At 42.7% G+C, this 15,369-nt stretch overlaps 2 protein-coding genes and 1 long non-coding RNA gene across 3 annotated transcripts; 2 read left to right on the top strand and 1 right to left on the bottom strand.

Annotated features, from left to right (window-relative positions):
- The first annotated feature begins 568 nt into the window (after positions 1–568).
- LOC6618092 lies at positions 569–7,858 on the top strand. Its single transcript, XM_002042354.2, has 10 exons — positions 569–671; positions 1,006–1,251; positions 3,879–4,058; positions 4,128–4,810; positions 4,888–5,040; positions 5,344–6,312; positions 6,373–6,921; positions 6,987–7,120; positions 7,179–7,310; positions 7,372–7,858. The coding sequence occupies exons 2-10, from the start codon at positions 1,029–1,031 to the stop codon at positions 7,778–7,780; spliced, it is 3,432 nt and encodes a 1,143-aa protein (XP_002042390.1). The 5' UTR covers positions 569–671; positions 1,006–1,028; the 3' UTR covers positions 7,781–7,858.
- Positions 591–1,086, bottom strand: LOC116802038. The gene is made up of 2 exons (XR_004362442.1): positions 999–1,086; positions 591–914 (listed from the first exon to the last, which is right to left on the bottom strand). It is a non-coding gene; the product is annotated as an uncharacterized LOC116802038 (long non-coding RNA).
- A 2,833-nt stretch (positions 7,859–10,691) lies between the features above and the next one.
- LOC6618091 (sodium channel protein Nach) lies at positions 10,692–13,423 on the top strand. Its single transcript, XM_002042353.2, has 8 exons — positions 10,692–11,126; positions 11,253–11,552; positions 11,621–11,702; positions 11,794–12,076; positions 12,141–12,279; positions 12,350–12,560; positions 12,621–12,809; positions 12,869–13,423. The coding sequence occupies exons 1-8, from the start codon at positions 10,750–10,752 to the stop codon at positions 12,986–12,988; spliced, it is 1,701 nt and encodes a 566-aa protein (XP_002042389.1). The 5' UTR covers positions 10,692–10,749; the 3' UTR covers positions 12,989–13,423.
- Positions 13,424–15,369: the final 1,946 nt, after the last annotated feature.

The following is a 15,369-nucleotide window of genomic DNA, read 5'->3' as shown; positions in this document are numbered from 1 at the left end:
ACTCGAGCAATATTTAAAAGTGTAAACGGGCTAGAAGCGGATTAGCAATGCAAATGATACAATTGTTAAACTAGGCTTGTAACTGGCCAAAGTAAATAAACGTTAAGAGGACTTAATTCAAGGCGGTGCACTTAAAATTGTAACAAAATACTAAGAAAATACCAGAGATAAGTGATAGCACCAAGGACTCAAACCATCAAATGTTTTGCTTGGCTATTAGAATAAGAAGAAAGTTGGGAATGAAAAAAGGCGAAAACTTCATTTGTACGTTTTATGAAGAATTGAATACTAAGTTCAAAATGCCTTTAAAAACTTAACATAAAATGTCACTTCTCATGTCTGACTCCCTCTGTGCAACTTTAATGGACAAAAACAAGCAAATTGAAGGTTTCCGATGGTTAGCTGCTTTTTTTCATTTCCAATATCTGGTAATCAATCATCGCTATAGCTTTGTATCTAAATTTTGCGTAATTTTCAGGCAAGTGATTTAGAATATTTCAATTTGATGTGCAATTCGAAATTGACTGCGATAGTCAGCCGATTGGCTAGGCGATATTTGCTATCGATATTATTCCACACCTCTAATTTCATTTCGTTTGTGCACATTTTCTTTGAAAGACGCTTTAGATTGTTGGATTTTGTTTCATGTATTGTGCCCTTTGTGCTAAAAGGTAAGAATAACAGCATATATGTTTGTGATTCCGCCGATTCGTTGGGTCCTGCAGGTCCCGTGAGTTCGCGTCGCTGCGTGTGATGTGCGTCTGCTGTTTTTTTCCGTTTTTTTTTTGCGTTGTTGTGTTTGTGTGCGTGTGAGCGGTGGATTGCAGCCGAAAACAACAACAAAACGGGACAATAGAGTTCCTGGCATTTTGTGTTGATATTACCCTATTTTTAACGTTGCCTTCGCTTGCCATCTGCCGAACATTACATTTTTTCGTGGAGTTGTGAAGAAGTTGCCTGTTATTTGGTGTTGATGTCAAACCATTTCAACCGTTTACCTTGCAGTGCATCCGCCATTTTACGCAGAGATGTCGACCTATTTCGGGGTCTATATCCCGACCTCCAAGGCGGGCTGTTTTGAGGGATCGGTATCGCAGTGCATCGGCTCCATAGCCGCGGTGAACATAAAGCCATCCAATCCGGCGTCTGGATCGGCATCAGGAGCATCGGGATCGCCATCCGGCTCCTTGCAAACGGGAAACACAGACGATGGCAGTTCTGCCACCAAGTACGAGGATCCCGACTATCCACGTAAGTAGGAGCGAGATGAAGCGAGTGTCGGTATATGTGTGTGTTTTGCGTTCCAGTTATTTGCCGCTTGTTGCTATTGTGATGCCCTGTAATCGGGGGTTATGCGCGAACGTTCGGTCGGTTCGTTGATGCTTCTGTTTTCAAACAGTTCTGACCCGTATGAACTAATTGGGAGCTTTTATTATTGGAAAACTGTTAACTTTTATTTACTAAAGATCATAGTCATACTTACTCAAGTTCATACTGCATATACTTTCAAAACCAAATTTAAAAGTCGAGGGTTGAAGTTTCCAAGCTACATGAATGTTCATGAACGGAATTGCTTGATTTTTGTTTTGCAACTAAACCTGAATTGCCTGACGGATTTCTGCAGTAGTTTGTTTTTTAAGGGGTTGCAATTTCATTCCCATGTATCAGAATATACCTGATTTGTAAATTTGTTCAGCATATGAATAACTCGTTACCTGTTCTATAAAGTCGTTAGTTTAATGAACCTAATTGTGCTCATTACACATTTTTGGTAAATTAAGTGCTTAAATATTATCATATATGAAATGTTTTAATATATAGGGTAATTCAACTGTTGAATTTTTATAAGTTTTGTATTGCTCTGTTGTTCCCTCCATGACTAACTGCCCATGAAGAAGTTTCCATGTGTGTGTTCAAAACTTCTGAGATTCGAGAAAAAACACAGAATCGGGGCTTGCCCAACTGTCCCGCTCGCACAGTAGATTTCCTTGTCTGGGAGCGGTCTTTCAATTTAATTGTAAACAAATGGTGAACGATGGCGATTACCTGTCTAATTAAATGCAATTCTCCTGCTCTCACTCGTTCGCGCTTTAATCCAATTATATGCGATTCGAAAACAAAAACCGATTGGGGCGAGTTCATTCCACTTCCACATCGACATCATCCAGTTCCCATTCCAGGTCATGCCCAAATTGGATGCATTACGAGGACCTTGACCTGTCAGCACCGACATTCTGCCACATTTATGCTCCAGCAGTCACACAGCTGCGGTCAAAATAATAGGTTCCTATATTGTTTTGTACCTAGAATAATTATGGGTTTAATTAACAATTATCGTAATATTCTAAAATTCGGGGCAATTAGTCTTGCTTGACATAACCTGTTATATTTCCAATATAACATATTTCTATATTTATATTATTTCCCGAAATATCCCGAAATAATGATTGATAAATAAAACTATAAATGAGGTCGCACCACCTGTATACCACACAGAATATCTCCAATTTTGTTTCCATTTCAAATTTATTTATACTGCGAGCTGCAGAACAACAAGTATCCCGAAAAAATGCGTGCGAGTACTGTCAAGAGTCCCCGGATCCAATATTTACATATATACAAACGCCAAGTTTTGCCGGCTTGTGTTATTGTGGGTTGTGCCTGTCCCTGTTTCTTGTCCCTGTCCCTTTCACTTGGCCCTGTCCCTGTCTTTTGGTCCAAGTCAACAGACGTTTCCCAGAAAAAATGAAAACAAACGCGCAAAAAGAAGAGAGTAGTGTCGTGTCGTAAAACCAAATAACGCCGACTTTGAGATACCCTACGAGTGGGTAAATAAGCAACAACTAAATTGAACTGAAATGTACCTAAAAGTACTTAGATTTAGCAAAAATGTACCCACAGGTACTTAAATTGCATTAATTACAAATTACTTCCCCAATATTTCAAAGCAATCTCCTTATTCCTTCCATAAAATAAAAAAATTGAAACACGCCTAATTAGTGTACAATTAATCTAATAGCAATTGTTTTATGCCTTTAATTCAACTTTCATACGTGCTCCCTATTAGCCAACACTCGTTGTTAGTTCTACATGCTATATGTTGAGCTTTTATCAGATCTTTGATTATAACTTTACCACCAAGGCTGCGGTGTTTTTGCCTGTAGTTTTATTTCTGTTTTTGTTTTACTAGCACATTGCGAAGGGTCGAAAGTAAATTTAATTATGGCACACTCGCTAATTTCGAGAGGTAATGTTGAGAGAAATACAGAGGTGGTCAAAAGTATTTTCACTTTTCACATTTCACTCAAATGCACTTTGTGAAAATAATTTTGACCACCTCTGTATATGAAATCTTTGTACGCCGCAGCTGCGAGCTAAATATATCTGCTTTTGTTTTTTATAAATTCAACAAGTGCTATTTAAATGGGTTAGTTAGACACAAGTGATCATAGGCTTTCAAAGTGTTTTGCAAGTTGTTTAGAGTGCTTTTATAAACCTTAAATAAAGTAATCATTCGATTCCGATCCATCCACGTTTGTATTGTAAATACATATCTTTGAAATCTGTAACAATCTGCGAGCAAAACTGATGATACTCCTGATAAGGCAGGGCCTCGGAAAGTTTTGCCGGCGTCTTGCCAACCGCTGCGTCACACGCATATGCCCCACGGCCCACTGCCCACCTAACGCCCCCTTTAGCATAGCTTGTTTTGATTTTGTTTTGCTCGAGACAATCCTCCACCCGTCCGGCATTCGACACTCGTTCGCTATTCGCCATTCGCCAAACCGATGGCGTGACCAAAGCAGTCAGCTCATTTATTAATGGTTTATTCCTCTCGATGCCCACACATCAACATTGCCAACGCCACGACGGAGCAGCGGATTCGCCACTGTGGCTGATATTCACGGATAAATCCAAGGCCCTGGACGTCCTGCGACACTACAAGGAGGCTCGCCTCCGCGAATTTCCCAATCTGGAGCAGGCGGAGAGTTACGTTCAGTTTGGGTTCGAGAGCATCGAGGCGCTCAAGAGATTTTGCAAGGCAAAGCCCGAAAGCAGTGAGTACTATGTAGCTATATAATTGCTTACCCAGTGATTTAACTTATGCGCTGTATTATTTTTTTCAGAGCCCATTCCGATAATCAGCGCTAGCGGTTACAAGAGCTCGACGGACAACTCGCCGACGGGTAACGGCAGTGGTTTCATCATTCCCCTGGGAAGCAATTCCTCAATGTCCAATTTACTGCTCAGTGGCTCACCGACTTCCTCGCCGAACAGCTCCAGCAACATCATTGCCAATGGGCGACAGCAGCAGTTACAGCAGCCGCAACAGCCGGATGTGTCTGGAGAAGGCCCTCCATTCCGGGCGCCCACCAAACAGGAACTGGTAGAGTTTCGAAAGCAGATCGAAGGTGGGCACATCGACCGGGTCAAGAGGATTATATGGGAGAATCCCCGATTTTTGATCAGCAGCGGTGATACGCCCACCAGTTTGAAGGAGGGCTGTCGCTATAATGCCATGCACATCTGCGCCCAGGTCAATAAGGCCAAGATCGCTCAGTTGCTACTAAATACCATTTCGGATCGGGAGTTCACTCAGCTTTACGCTGGCAAGAAGGGCAGTGGCAAGATGTGTACTGCCCTCAACATCAGTCTCCTGGACTACTACCTGAACATGCCGGACAAGGGGCGCGGCGAAACACCGCTCCACTTTGCCGCGAAGCATGGTCATGTGGCCATGGTCGAGGTTCTCGTTTCCTATCCAGAGTGCAAATCGCTGCGGAATCATGAGGGCAAGGAGCCCAAGGAAGTGAGTTGCGAGTTTGGAGTCACAAAAGGGCGAAGGAATCGCTATTATCATATTGTAACCTGTTCTCCCCCCTGCAGATCATCTGCCTGCGCAATGCTAATGCTACACATGTGACCATCAAGAAGCTGGAGCTGCTCTTGTACGATCCGCATTTTGTGCCCGTACTAAGATCCCAGTCAAATACACTGCCGCCAAAAGTGGGTCAACCGTTCTCGCCCAAAGATCCGCCGGTTGGTATCTGTTTTACATTATTCTGCTTACTTATAATTTTAAATTCTCATTGGTATAATTATTTGACGATGGATATACGTTTAGTTTCTCATGCGAATTGTTTGTATATTTTCCTACCGTTACTCATTAAGAAAATACCTTATTATTGCATTTGTTATAAGAATGAGAAAACAACAATATGACTAATTTAGAGAGTGATAAACAAATCAGTTATTTATTGAGGACCCTACACAACATGGAACAATTAACGACGCATTGATACATATATTTGTCCTTATACTTTACAAAACCTGCAACAAAAGGCGGACGATTGCGAGGGCCTCAACGGGGACCTGGCAATCAGTGCGCTGGCGGGACCCATGTCCCGCGAAAAGGCCATGAACTTCTATCGCCGTTGGAAGACACCACCGCGGGTCAGCAACAATGTGATGTCGCCGCTGACTAGTTCACCATTTAGCTCGCCGGTGAAGGTAACGCCGAGCAAGTCGATCTTTGATCGAAGTGCTGGAAACTCGAGTCCAGTCCATTTAGGACGCAGAGTGCTCTTTAGTCCATTGGCGGAGACGACCAACTTACTAAAACGCCCAATGCCCAATGAGAGCGAGCACAACAATAATAATGTGAAGCCAGTGTATCCGTTGGAGTTCCCGGCCACACCCATTCGCCAATTGAAACCGGATTTATTTATGGCCTATCGCAACAACAATAGCCTTGATTCGCCATCTTTGGCCGATGACTCCCAAATCCTGGACATGAGCCTAAGCCGCAGCATGAATGCGTCGCTAAATGACAGCTTGCGTGAGCGCCACATCAAGAACACTGATATCGAGAAGGGTCTAGAGGTGGTCGGCCGCCAACTGGCACGACAGGAGCAGTTAGAGTGGCGCGAGTACTGGGATTTTCTCGATTCATTTTTAGACATTGGTACGGCCGAAGGGTTGGCCCGCCTGGAAACGTATTTCATGGAAAAGACCGAACATCAGGCGGATAAATCAGAAACGGTCTGGAACTTTGCCCATCTGCATCAGTATTTCGATTCGATGGCCAGCGATCAACAGCAGGAACTTCGAAAGGATAAAAATGAGGCTGCGGCAGCAACTTCGCCATCCGCCGGAGTCATGACTCCGTACACATGCGTAGAGAAGTCGCTGCAAGTGTTCGCCAAGCGCATCACTAAAACGTTGATCAACAAAATCGGCAACATGGTGTCCATCAACGACACGCTGCTCTGTGAGCTCAAAAGACTGAAATCGCTGATTGTCAGCTTTAAGGTGTGCATAAAACAAATAACTTATCATTTACAAAATGTTATCGATATTTAACCATTTTAGGATGATGCCCGCTTCATTAGCGTGGACTTTAGCAAGGTGCATTCACGTATCGCCCATCTGGTGGCCAGCTATGTGACCCACTCGCAGGAGGTCAGCGTAGCCATGCGTCTGCAGTTGTTGCAGATGCTTCGAAGTTTTCGCCAACTGCTGGCCGACGAGCGCGGCCGAGAGCAGCATTTGGGCTGCGTGTGCGCTAGTCTATTGCTGATGCTAGAACAGGCACCGACCTCCGCCGTGCATCTACCAGACACTCTGAAGACCGAGGAGCTATGTTGCGCCGCCTGGGAGACGGAGCAGAGTTGCGCATGTCTGTGGGATGCAAATCTCAGCCGTAAGACCAGTCGTCGAAAGCGCACTAAGTCGCTGCGGGCAGCCGCCGTTGTTCAGTCTCAGTCGCTGACGCACGGTCAGCTTCAGGATACTCCGGGATCGACAGGGTCTTCCGCCTTGCACGCTTCGCTAGGTGTGGGATCGGCCAGTTTGGGAGCATCAGGTGTCGTGGCGTCCCCATCGAAAACTGATTGGCGCATTCAACAAAGCGACATCTTTGTGAGTATCAGTGTTTAGTACTGTTGTCCTTCTCCTAAACATTTCTGTTGTTTTTTTTTTTCAAGTTCGACTGCACTAATGATTCGCTGCCTTATGAAAGCAGCAGCGAGGACGAGGAAAACTTCCATACGCCGCCGCAAAGCTTGTCGCCACGCATTTCCATGGATTTGGAGCCGCGCTACACGTTGTTTATTTTTGGGTGAGATTAATCATTGTTTAGAATGTTTATTTATAGACTACATTTGTTAACATTGTAGAAACGAGCCAACCAAGCGGGATTTGGATGTGCTGAATGCCATTACCAATGTCGACATTGATAAGGAAACACTGCCGCATGTCTACGCCTGGAAGACTGCCATGGATAGCTACTCCTGGGCTGAAATGAATCTGTACGTTTATTTCCATAATAATGGGGTTTTTTTTAATAATTTTTGCTCACTTATATTAAAGCTTCCCATCCCCAAAGAACGTCAAGGTTCAAAAGCTGGAGCCTTGGTATTCAGGAACCAGTGCTAGCCACAACAGCCAGCCATTGTTGCATCCCAAGCGTCTGCTTGCCACGCCGAAACTGAATTCCGTGGTCAGCGGCAGACGTGGGTCCGGACCATTGACAGCGCCAGTTACGCCGCGTCTGGCCCGAACTCCGTCCGCCGCCAGTATTCAAGTTGCATCCGAAACGAACGGCGAGTCGGGCGTATCTGCCGTGACTCCGGCATCGCCGATTTTGAGTTTTGCCGCCTTGACGGCAGCGACGCAGTCATTCCAAACACCATTGAACAAGGTGCGTGGCTTGTTCAGCCAATATCGGGATCAGCGGGCCTATAACGAGGGGGACACGCCGCTGGGCGATCGGAACTGAAACGGAATGGGCCCGGAAACAAAAACGGCGACTGATTGATGAAATGCCGACTGCATACTTACCCCCCAGAATACCCGGTGTCGTCCATTATCCCTTTTAATGTTAGTCGCATGTATATTATTTTTTTTTATACATTATGAAAATAACAATCGTGAAAAGAAGTGAAATAAAAAACGAAATCTTTGCTACCAAATACTTTGCGACAGATGAACTCCTTTATTATTTGTATAGTTCGCAGCAAATCGAATCAAGTGCTTTTCTAAATATGTACTTTCCCAATTCATTTTGGTGTGGTGGTGGGGCTATCAGTTTGGGGATTGCGACTAAAAGCGAAATTACCGCAACAAATTGTGGCAGAGGAGCGCCGTAGAAAGCCATAAAAGCAATTACCATTAATCACACAAACGGACGGACAGTGGAATGGACACCTGGACTCTGGGTAAGATCGCGGCTCAAAGGAGCATTCTTCGCCACCGATCGATCTTGGTGTTCGATGCAATGCAAAACGAGAAACTGAAACCGCTCGGCTCGGAAAAATAAAAAATAAAATGCAACGAATTCAACGCAAGGGAAAGGAAAGCAAAAAATGTTTATCGAAGCCAGTATACGTATACCCATAGATTCTGCCCCAGCTCAGGGGATCCCCTCGACGGTGCCGATCCCTGCCAGGTCTCGTTTACTCTCAATTTCTTATTTATGAGAGTGCTCTCGATGGTGGCTGCGCTACATCACAATGGGTATGCTCGACTTTCGTTGGGGAACGCTCTGACAACAGGTGTAAGATGAATGCGGTGTATAGACGCATGAGATTTACCATATTCTCAGCATATGCATATATATTAAGGCCAAAAACAGAAGGTATGCGATAGTCGACACTCAGGTACTCATCGCTCTGTAAGCTTCTTAAAATTAGAGGTATGCAGGTTCAAACTAATACCTGTTTCGAAAACTGAGCGAACTCATCCTATTGTTGTTTTGAAATATAAGACTTAAGTTTTTTTTTAGCATGCTTTAACTATTATTTTTAGAGACTGATACCATAGGGTATCATCGGTTCGCCACGTGCCCATCGAAGAGCTTCTTCGTTGGTGTCTTTTGGTTTCTGCTCCTCTTCTTTTGTCAACTGGAGCAGAGGCAGGTGGGGCAGGTACGTGGGGCAAGCGGCATGTGGCTGGGGTAGATGGTTGGGGGGTCTGGAGGAGCAGCGAACAAATTTGTTGCAATTGCCGTTTCGCTCAGTGGTCGGGCCACTTTTCAATGGCAGGGCTTTGACAAATGATCGCTGATAATAAGCCGGACTGAGGGAGAATACTAAAAGCGAAACAAATTGAGAGGCTATAAGGCGGGATCTGGTGGAGCGTGGGAAAGGGTTGGTGGCGTTGGCGGGGGGTTTTGGCCATAAGTGGGTCGCAATGCCAGTAAGGAGTATTTTTTACCCAGAGGTTTAGCACTAAGCTCCGCATTACGTATTGGATCTTATGGTGTTATGAATCTATGATGAAGTTCGATTCGAAAAGTTGATATTTTCTCATATACTTTTAGGTATTTCTTTACAGCAATCCTAATATTACATCTTATACTCCTTTCTTTTCGTCTTGAAAGGTATGTTTTTTTCAAAAGGATATTATGTAATGTATAAATGTTCCCTAACTAAATTAAGTTCCAATTTTATTCGCTTAATCTAGTTATAAGCAAAACGACGAGTAAGAAAAACATGGTGGTTCCTCAACCTACAGCTATATAATAATAATATATATAATAATATAAATATAATATATGCAATGTCCAGACGACGCACGGTTAATGAAGGGGAAAAGCGGAGTAAAAGGGACTCCCTCTAACCGACTGGCGCCAGTGGCTCAGATTATCTGACCACCGCCATCAGGGTCAACTCATTCCAGCAGTTCTTTTGTTTGCCCCAGCTCCAGCAACCATAACCCAAAGTCCAGAGTCCCGAAAAATCCAAAACCCATTCCTCGACGCTTTGTGAAACCTGAGAACACTTAACGATTGAAAACAAAAAAAAAATAAAAATAAACAAATCAAAGGAATAAAAAAGGGTAAAGAGAGGGCGAAAGAGCGAACAAAGAGAGTCCGGTCCGTGTCAGAATTTCACACAAAACTTGTGAAGTTCCTCCGATCCTTGGAGTGGCTTTCGGTGGAGTGGCCAGCACAGCCCTATTCCTATAAAGGAATATATGATTTTTTTTTTTGCGGAATGCAAGGCGGCGCCGGAAGCTGTTCAGACATCCCCGACCAATTAGCCAGCCATTTATCCAACAAACAATCCATCAAGCCTTCAAGCCATCCAACCATCCAGCCAGCCAGCCATCAATCCATCCAAGGCAGCTGCATTCGGTAACTGGACTAACCCACAATTGCGCAGGACTTTAGCCATATCACTGACCCCAATCTTGTCGATTTCGGTACGAAAAGTTGGTGGACTCATTACTGAAGTGCAGTTCAAAATACGTTGATCTGATATAAAACTATTATTTTTATTAATATTTTATTTTAAGAGCTTATTTTAAATAAAGATAGTTTAGATATTAATTGTGTTTAAAATGAAATGCTTATTTGCTTATATAAAAACGAATATTAATATTTTTAAATATTCTATGACTTAGAATTTGTATCTTGATTTTTACAATATTTTTGAATTAAAAAACCTTTCATTAATATTCACCTTTTATTGTTTAAGTTACTAAGATCTAGATAGTTCCACAATCCAAAAAAGCAATCAGACGCATGCAAACGGCATTATGTGAACAAAAAAAGGCTTTTAGGACCTGCAAATGGAACCACACGCAGGTGGGACTAATGATACACGCATCGATTTGGCATTCGATGTAGTTCCATTAAGTAATGCCACGGTTTCAGTCGTAATGTTGACTTTGGATCCGATGCTAGGGCATAAGTTTTGAGTTCACTACCGAGCCGCGTCGGCGAGCAATGTTCCTGAAACGGAAATGCCGCAAGAGAAACGCCATCCGCCGGAGTCCAGGGCGCAGCGCAGCCTCGAGACTTTGATCATCTTTCGGCGCAGCCTCATCTACCAGACGAAGGAGTTCTTCCAGAACTCGACGCTCCACGGAGTGCGATACATTGCCGAATCGGGCCGGCCCATCGGCGAGAAGTTCATGTGGTTCTGCTTCACATCCATCGGAGCGGTCACCGCGCTGGTCATCATCATGAGCCTCTGGGAGAAGTTCCAGACCAATCCGACCATTACTGGCCTCGACACCGACTTCCACAACCAGAACGTGGTCTTCCCCACCACCGTCGTCTGTCCAGAGGCGGCGTTTGACCACGACAAGACCTACGAGAAGGTTTACAATACCCTGGCGTGAGTACGGGGGCAACTCAAGAATTATGTTTATATGTTATCTATGTTATATGTTATCTATATATCTTATTGTATCTTATAGATTGGATGCAACTATTTTCATGTACATACATTTTGTGATTACAGTAACTACGACGAGGCCCAGGCCCAAATGTATACCCCGTTTCTGCGGATTTTGACCTCTCTGAACTTCGAGAGCATTCGGGACGCCAAGGTGCTGTCGCAGTCGATTCCGCAGAACCTGCTAGATGCGCACACCATCCGGGAGTGGGCCTTCGAGGGTCACATCGACTGCAAGAACGTCTTCGTGTCCTGCAAGTATCGCGACGAGGAGATACCCTGTTGCGAACACTTCGAGCCCATTTACACGGAGCACGGCTTTTGTTACGCCTTCAACAGTCGTTTCAAGTCCACGCCCACTGAAGAGTAAGTTTCGCAGAATCGTAGTCCAATTTGACCTCGGTTTTATTGGGTATATGTACTTTGTTGTATAGCGTAAAAACCGGAGCACCTCATGACCTCTACGAAACCGACAAGAAGTGGGCACTCTTTTTCATACCCAACAGCACTTCAAGTGTAAGTTGTTCATAACCATATACTATATACTCGTATAGTAGTTATCACAATATATTTCGCATAATAATGAATTTGAATAACACATCTTCAGATCTTTATCTTTTCCAACGAGGAGTACTTCGGTTCGGATTTCAATGCTCAGATCGACTGGTCGGACCCTCAGATGGTGGAGGTGAGGATATCCAAGAAGAACACCTACACCACGGACGATGCTCGCCAGCTGTCCATTGGCCAGAGGAAATGCATCTTCAGCGACGAGGTGAAGCTCAACTATTTCCCAGATGCGTACACATTCTCCTCCTGCATGAAGCAGTGTCGCATGAACAAGGCCATCAAGTTGTGCAAGTGCAATCCGCCCTTTTATAAGCCGATACGTAAGTAATGAACATATTTACAAGCTTATTGCATACTTATTATTATTATATTTAACGCCGACAGCTAATGTGCCTATGTGCTCGATCAAGGACTTCGATTGTCTCGATGAATTCAAGAGCAACATTACGAACATCAAGGATTGCCTGCAATGCGAGCTCAGTTGCTCGAAAACCGTTTTCAACATCGATAAGCTGATCAAAATGTTAGATTTTCCAAATAGGTGTATCAATCATGTAACCAAGAAGATGTAATGATGTATGATGTAATTTTAGGTCGGATCGACAAGATAGCACAGGTGTGCTAGTCGAGTTTCTTACCTGGCCGATTATTCGCTATAAACGTGAGGTCCTTTTCGGCTGGGTTGATCTGTTGGTGTCCTTTGGTGGTATTGCCAGCCTTTTTCTTGGATTTTCACTGCTTTCCGGTGTGGAGATTATATATTACTTTACGCTGCGAGCCTGCTGCATGGTCTATAAAAATTACGTAAGTTATCCCAATGGAATATTCCAATCAAAGTTCATCTAAAATATGAATAAAATTCAGCAAGAGCTTTACGAGATCGAGGAGAAAATCCGTCAGGAGCCGCCACCCAAAATAGATCTGAAACTGAGTTTAAAATCCCACAATCCAAGGGTCGGAGACACGCCCACTTCGGCGGTGCTGAAAGTGAAACCGGCGGAGGAGTCCGCAGGAACAAATCCTTTGGGTGGTTATCAAAGAAAACACGAAAAGGTTAGTCCCTACGAAAAACTGGCATCATTAAGTGCACTTTCACAACAACGCTTTTTCAGGACTACTCCCTCAACACAAAGAACTATTTTAAAACACCCAAAGTAGTGCCCGACTATGGATATACAAGCAAAACGAAAAATTCCTGGAAAACTTACGATCATTCTCAATACATGCCCTAAAGCTAAAGCGCTAAAAAAGTAACAAAAACCAACAAAATATTTGATAAAAAAATAAAAAAAAGTGGCTTATGCTTTATTTTATCCTTGAACGAGAAATGTAATAGATTTAACAAAACAAATCAATAAGCAAAAACATTAAAAAAAATGTATTAAACATTTTTATGTGCTCAAAATAGTTGTGTTTCCACATATTTCAATTTGGCCTTTTGATATATTGCTTAAATGGTCTTAAATAATAATTGAATAATGTAATACAATTATTTCAGGCACAGCTGTACCCAAAGTAAGCTACCAACAAATACTTAACCATCAATGAATATTAATGCGCACCAGCTCTTGCGAGAGCAAATACTCTTATCATGTAGTAAGCTTGTCTCTTTTTTTAATAAAGATATATTGTATCACGCAGATATGCACCAGCAATAAAGAAATATTCGCTAGTAAAATACCTTCGTTTGCCGCTGTAATGTTTCGATGGGTTTTGCTCCCAATTAAACTTCAGTTCTGTGTTGCATACTTAGCGGCGCGGCGGGTTCACTGCACCATGGTGGTTGACAAAGCGGGGTGGGCTGGGGTGTGCGGCAGGTGGGTGGCCGGGTGGGCGGTGGCAAACTAACCGCCGACCCGTCCACAAAACTCCCATCTTTAGATCCAACTGCATCTGTGGCTCCCAGCCCGAAACTCAAACCCACTACCAAATCCCCGGCATTCAGCCGCAGCTCAGCAAAGGCGAAAAGCATTTTTCAGTTAACATCGTTGCTGGCTCATTGTTAATTCCCCCCAGTGCTGCCCGCTATTAGCCCTTAAAATGGCTAGGATTGTGTTCTAATTGCTTCCGGGTTAATAACCCAATTTTAGATGTTAAACTATATGGACAAATAATGTTGAATATGCTATGAATCGGTAAAATGTGCAGTACTATATATGTAAATCTGTGTTGTTCGATTTTAAGCGGTCGGCTTAACGGTAAAAATTTTATAATATATATTTTTTTAACATTTTTTAACATTTTTTGAATATTTTTTAAAAAACAGGAAATCTATTGTTTTCGATATCACTTAAAAATTAATCTATTTGAATTTGAAATAGTTTTACAAATTACGGCCAAATTACATTAAACAGCTACACCTACAGCACTGACGTGCGGCGGAAAGAGAGAGCAAGGTAGTGTGCGAGAGAGAAGGCTATGCGGACTCCCAAAGCGGCCAACAGGTGGAGCGTGGTGGTGGTCGTAGTTGTAATTGCAGTTGTAAGCCGCGTAGTACGCAACGGAGTCTGCTTTTCCGTTTTTCCGGGGGTTGGATGTGTGTTTTTCCAGTCTCGCATTCAATTTGCGCGATTTCCCCCCACCATTTGCATATTTCTGTGAATGAAACCTCCGCATAGTTTGTACTTTTCCCCTTACTGGCAAAAAAAGAGGCGTTTCCATGGCTGGGATTAAGATGCAACGATCGCTTTATGACCTCGCCCCGTCAAGGATTAAAAACCAGCACTAAATTAAAGGGAACAAATAAATAAAAATAGCGAACAATCAAAGAAAATAAAAAAGAAGTAGGCACAACTAAGGCAAAGAAAATAAAAAAAACACCCAGTGCCTGTTAACGGACTTGTTGACAATAAACACACGCCCACAAACAACTAATCTCACATGCATGGATACACAGAAAAAAATATTAAACATTTTCATTAATCTATCATTTACTTTACATTTAATTTAACATATTGTATACATGTTTATGCAGATTTTGAAATAGAATCAACACATTTTATCTGTCAATTTATTCTGTTTCTATTTATTTTTAAACAATTTAGTGAGTTTAAATCTTTTTGAAAACGTAACCACTTAAATTCAATGTAATGATAAGAATATTTTTATTAAATATATTTTGTTCTATAATGTTTATGACAGTGCAATCGCATGCATAAATAAATTTAGCAAAGTTAATTGAAATAAGGGAGTTGAAAGCGCTGTTTGCACACTCCCAAAAAAAAGGAAAACAAATTTCCAAATCCTTTGCTCTCCCGTTTCCGAAAATGGTGCAAAAAGGGAAGAGAAAACAAACAAACAAACAAACACTCACAAACTCTCTTCCGCATTCCGTTTGAGAGCACTTGATTTTCGATTTGCATTTCTAAAATGGCCCATAAAAGTGCTGAAACTAATGAAATGGCTTTGATTCAGTTGATGGCCATTGCCAGTTTGTAAAAATAAAAAACGAATTAAACAATTAAGAGAAAGGTGTGGGCAGTTATATCAACGGCGATTCACTTAAGTGAATCTGCAGGAAAACCTTTTAGGCCTTGGCACTAAAAATAAAAATTAAGCTGAAGACAGACATGGCGTATACGTAATATCAACTAATGACTTTTGAAAATGCTTT

Source organism: Drosophila sechellia, chromosome X, assembly GCF_004382195.2.
Source record: "Drosophila sechellia strain sech25 chromosome X, ASM438219v1, whole genome shotgun sequence".
In the NCBI taxonomy this organism is placed as follows: domain Eukaryota; kingdom Metazoa; phylum Arthropoda; class Insecta; order Diptera; family Drosophilidae; genus Drosophila; species Drosophila sechellia.
Note: the sequence above shows the minus strand (reverse complement) of the source record. Positions and strands in the feature narration are given on the sequence as shown.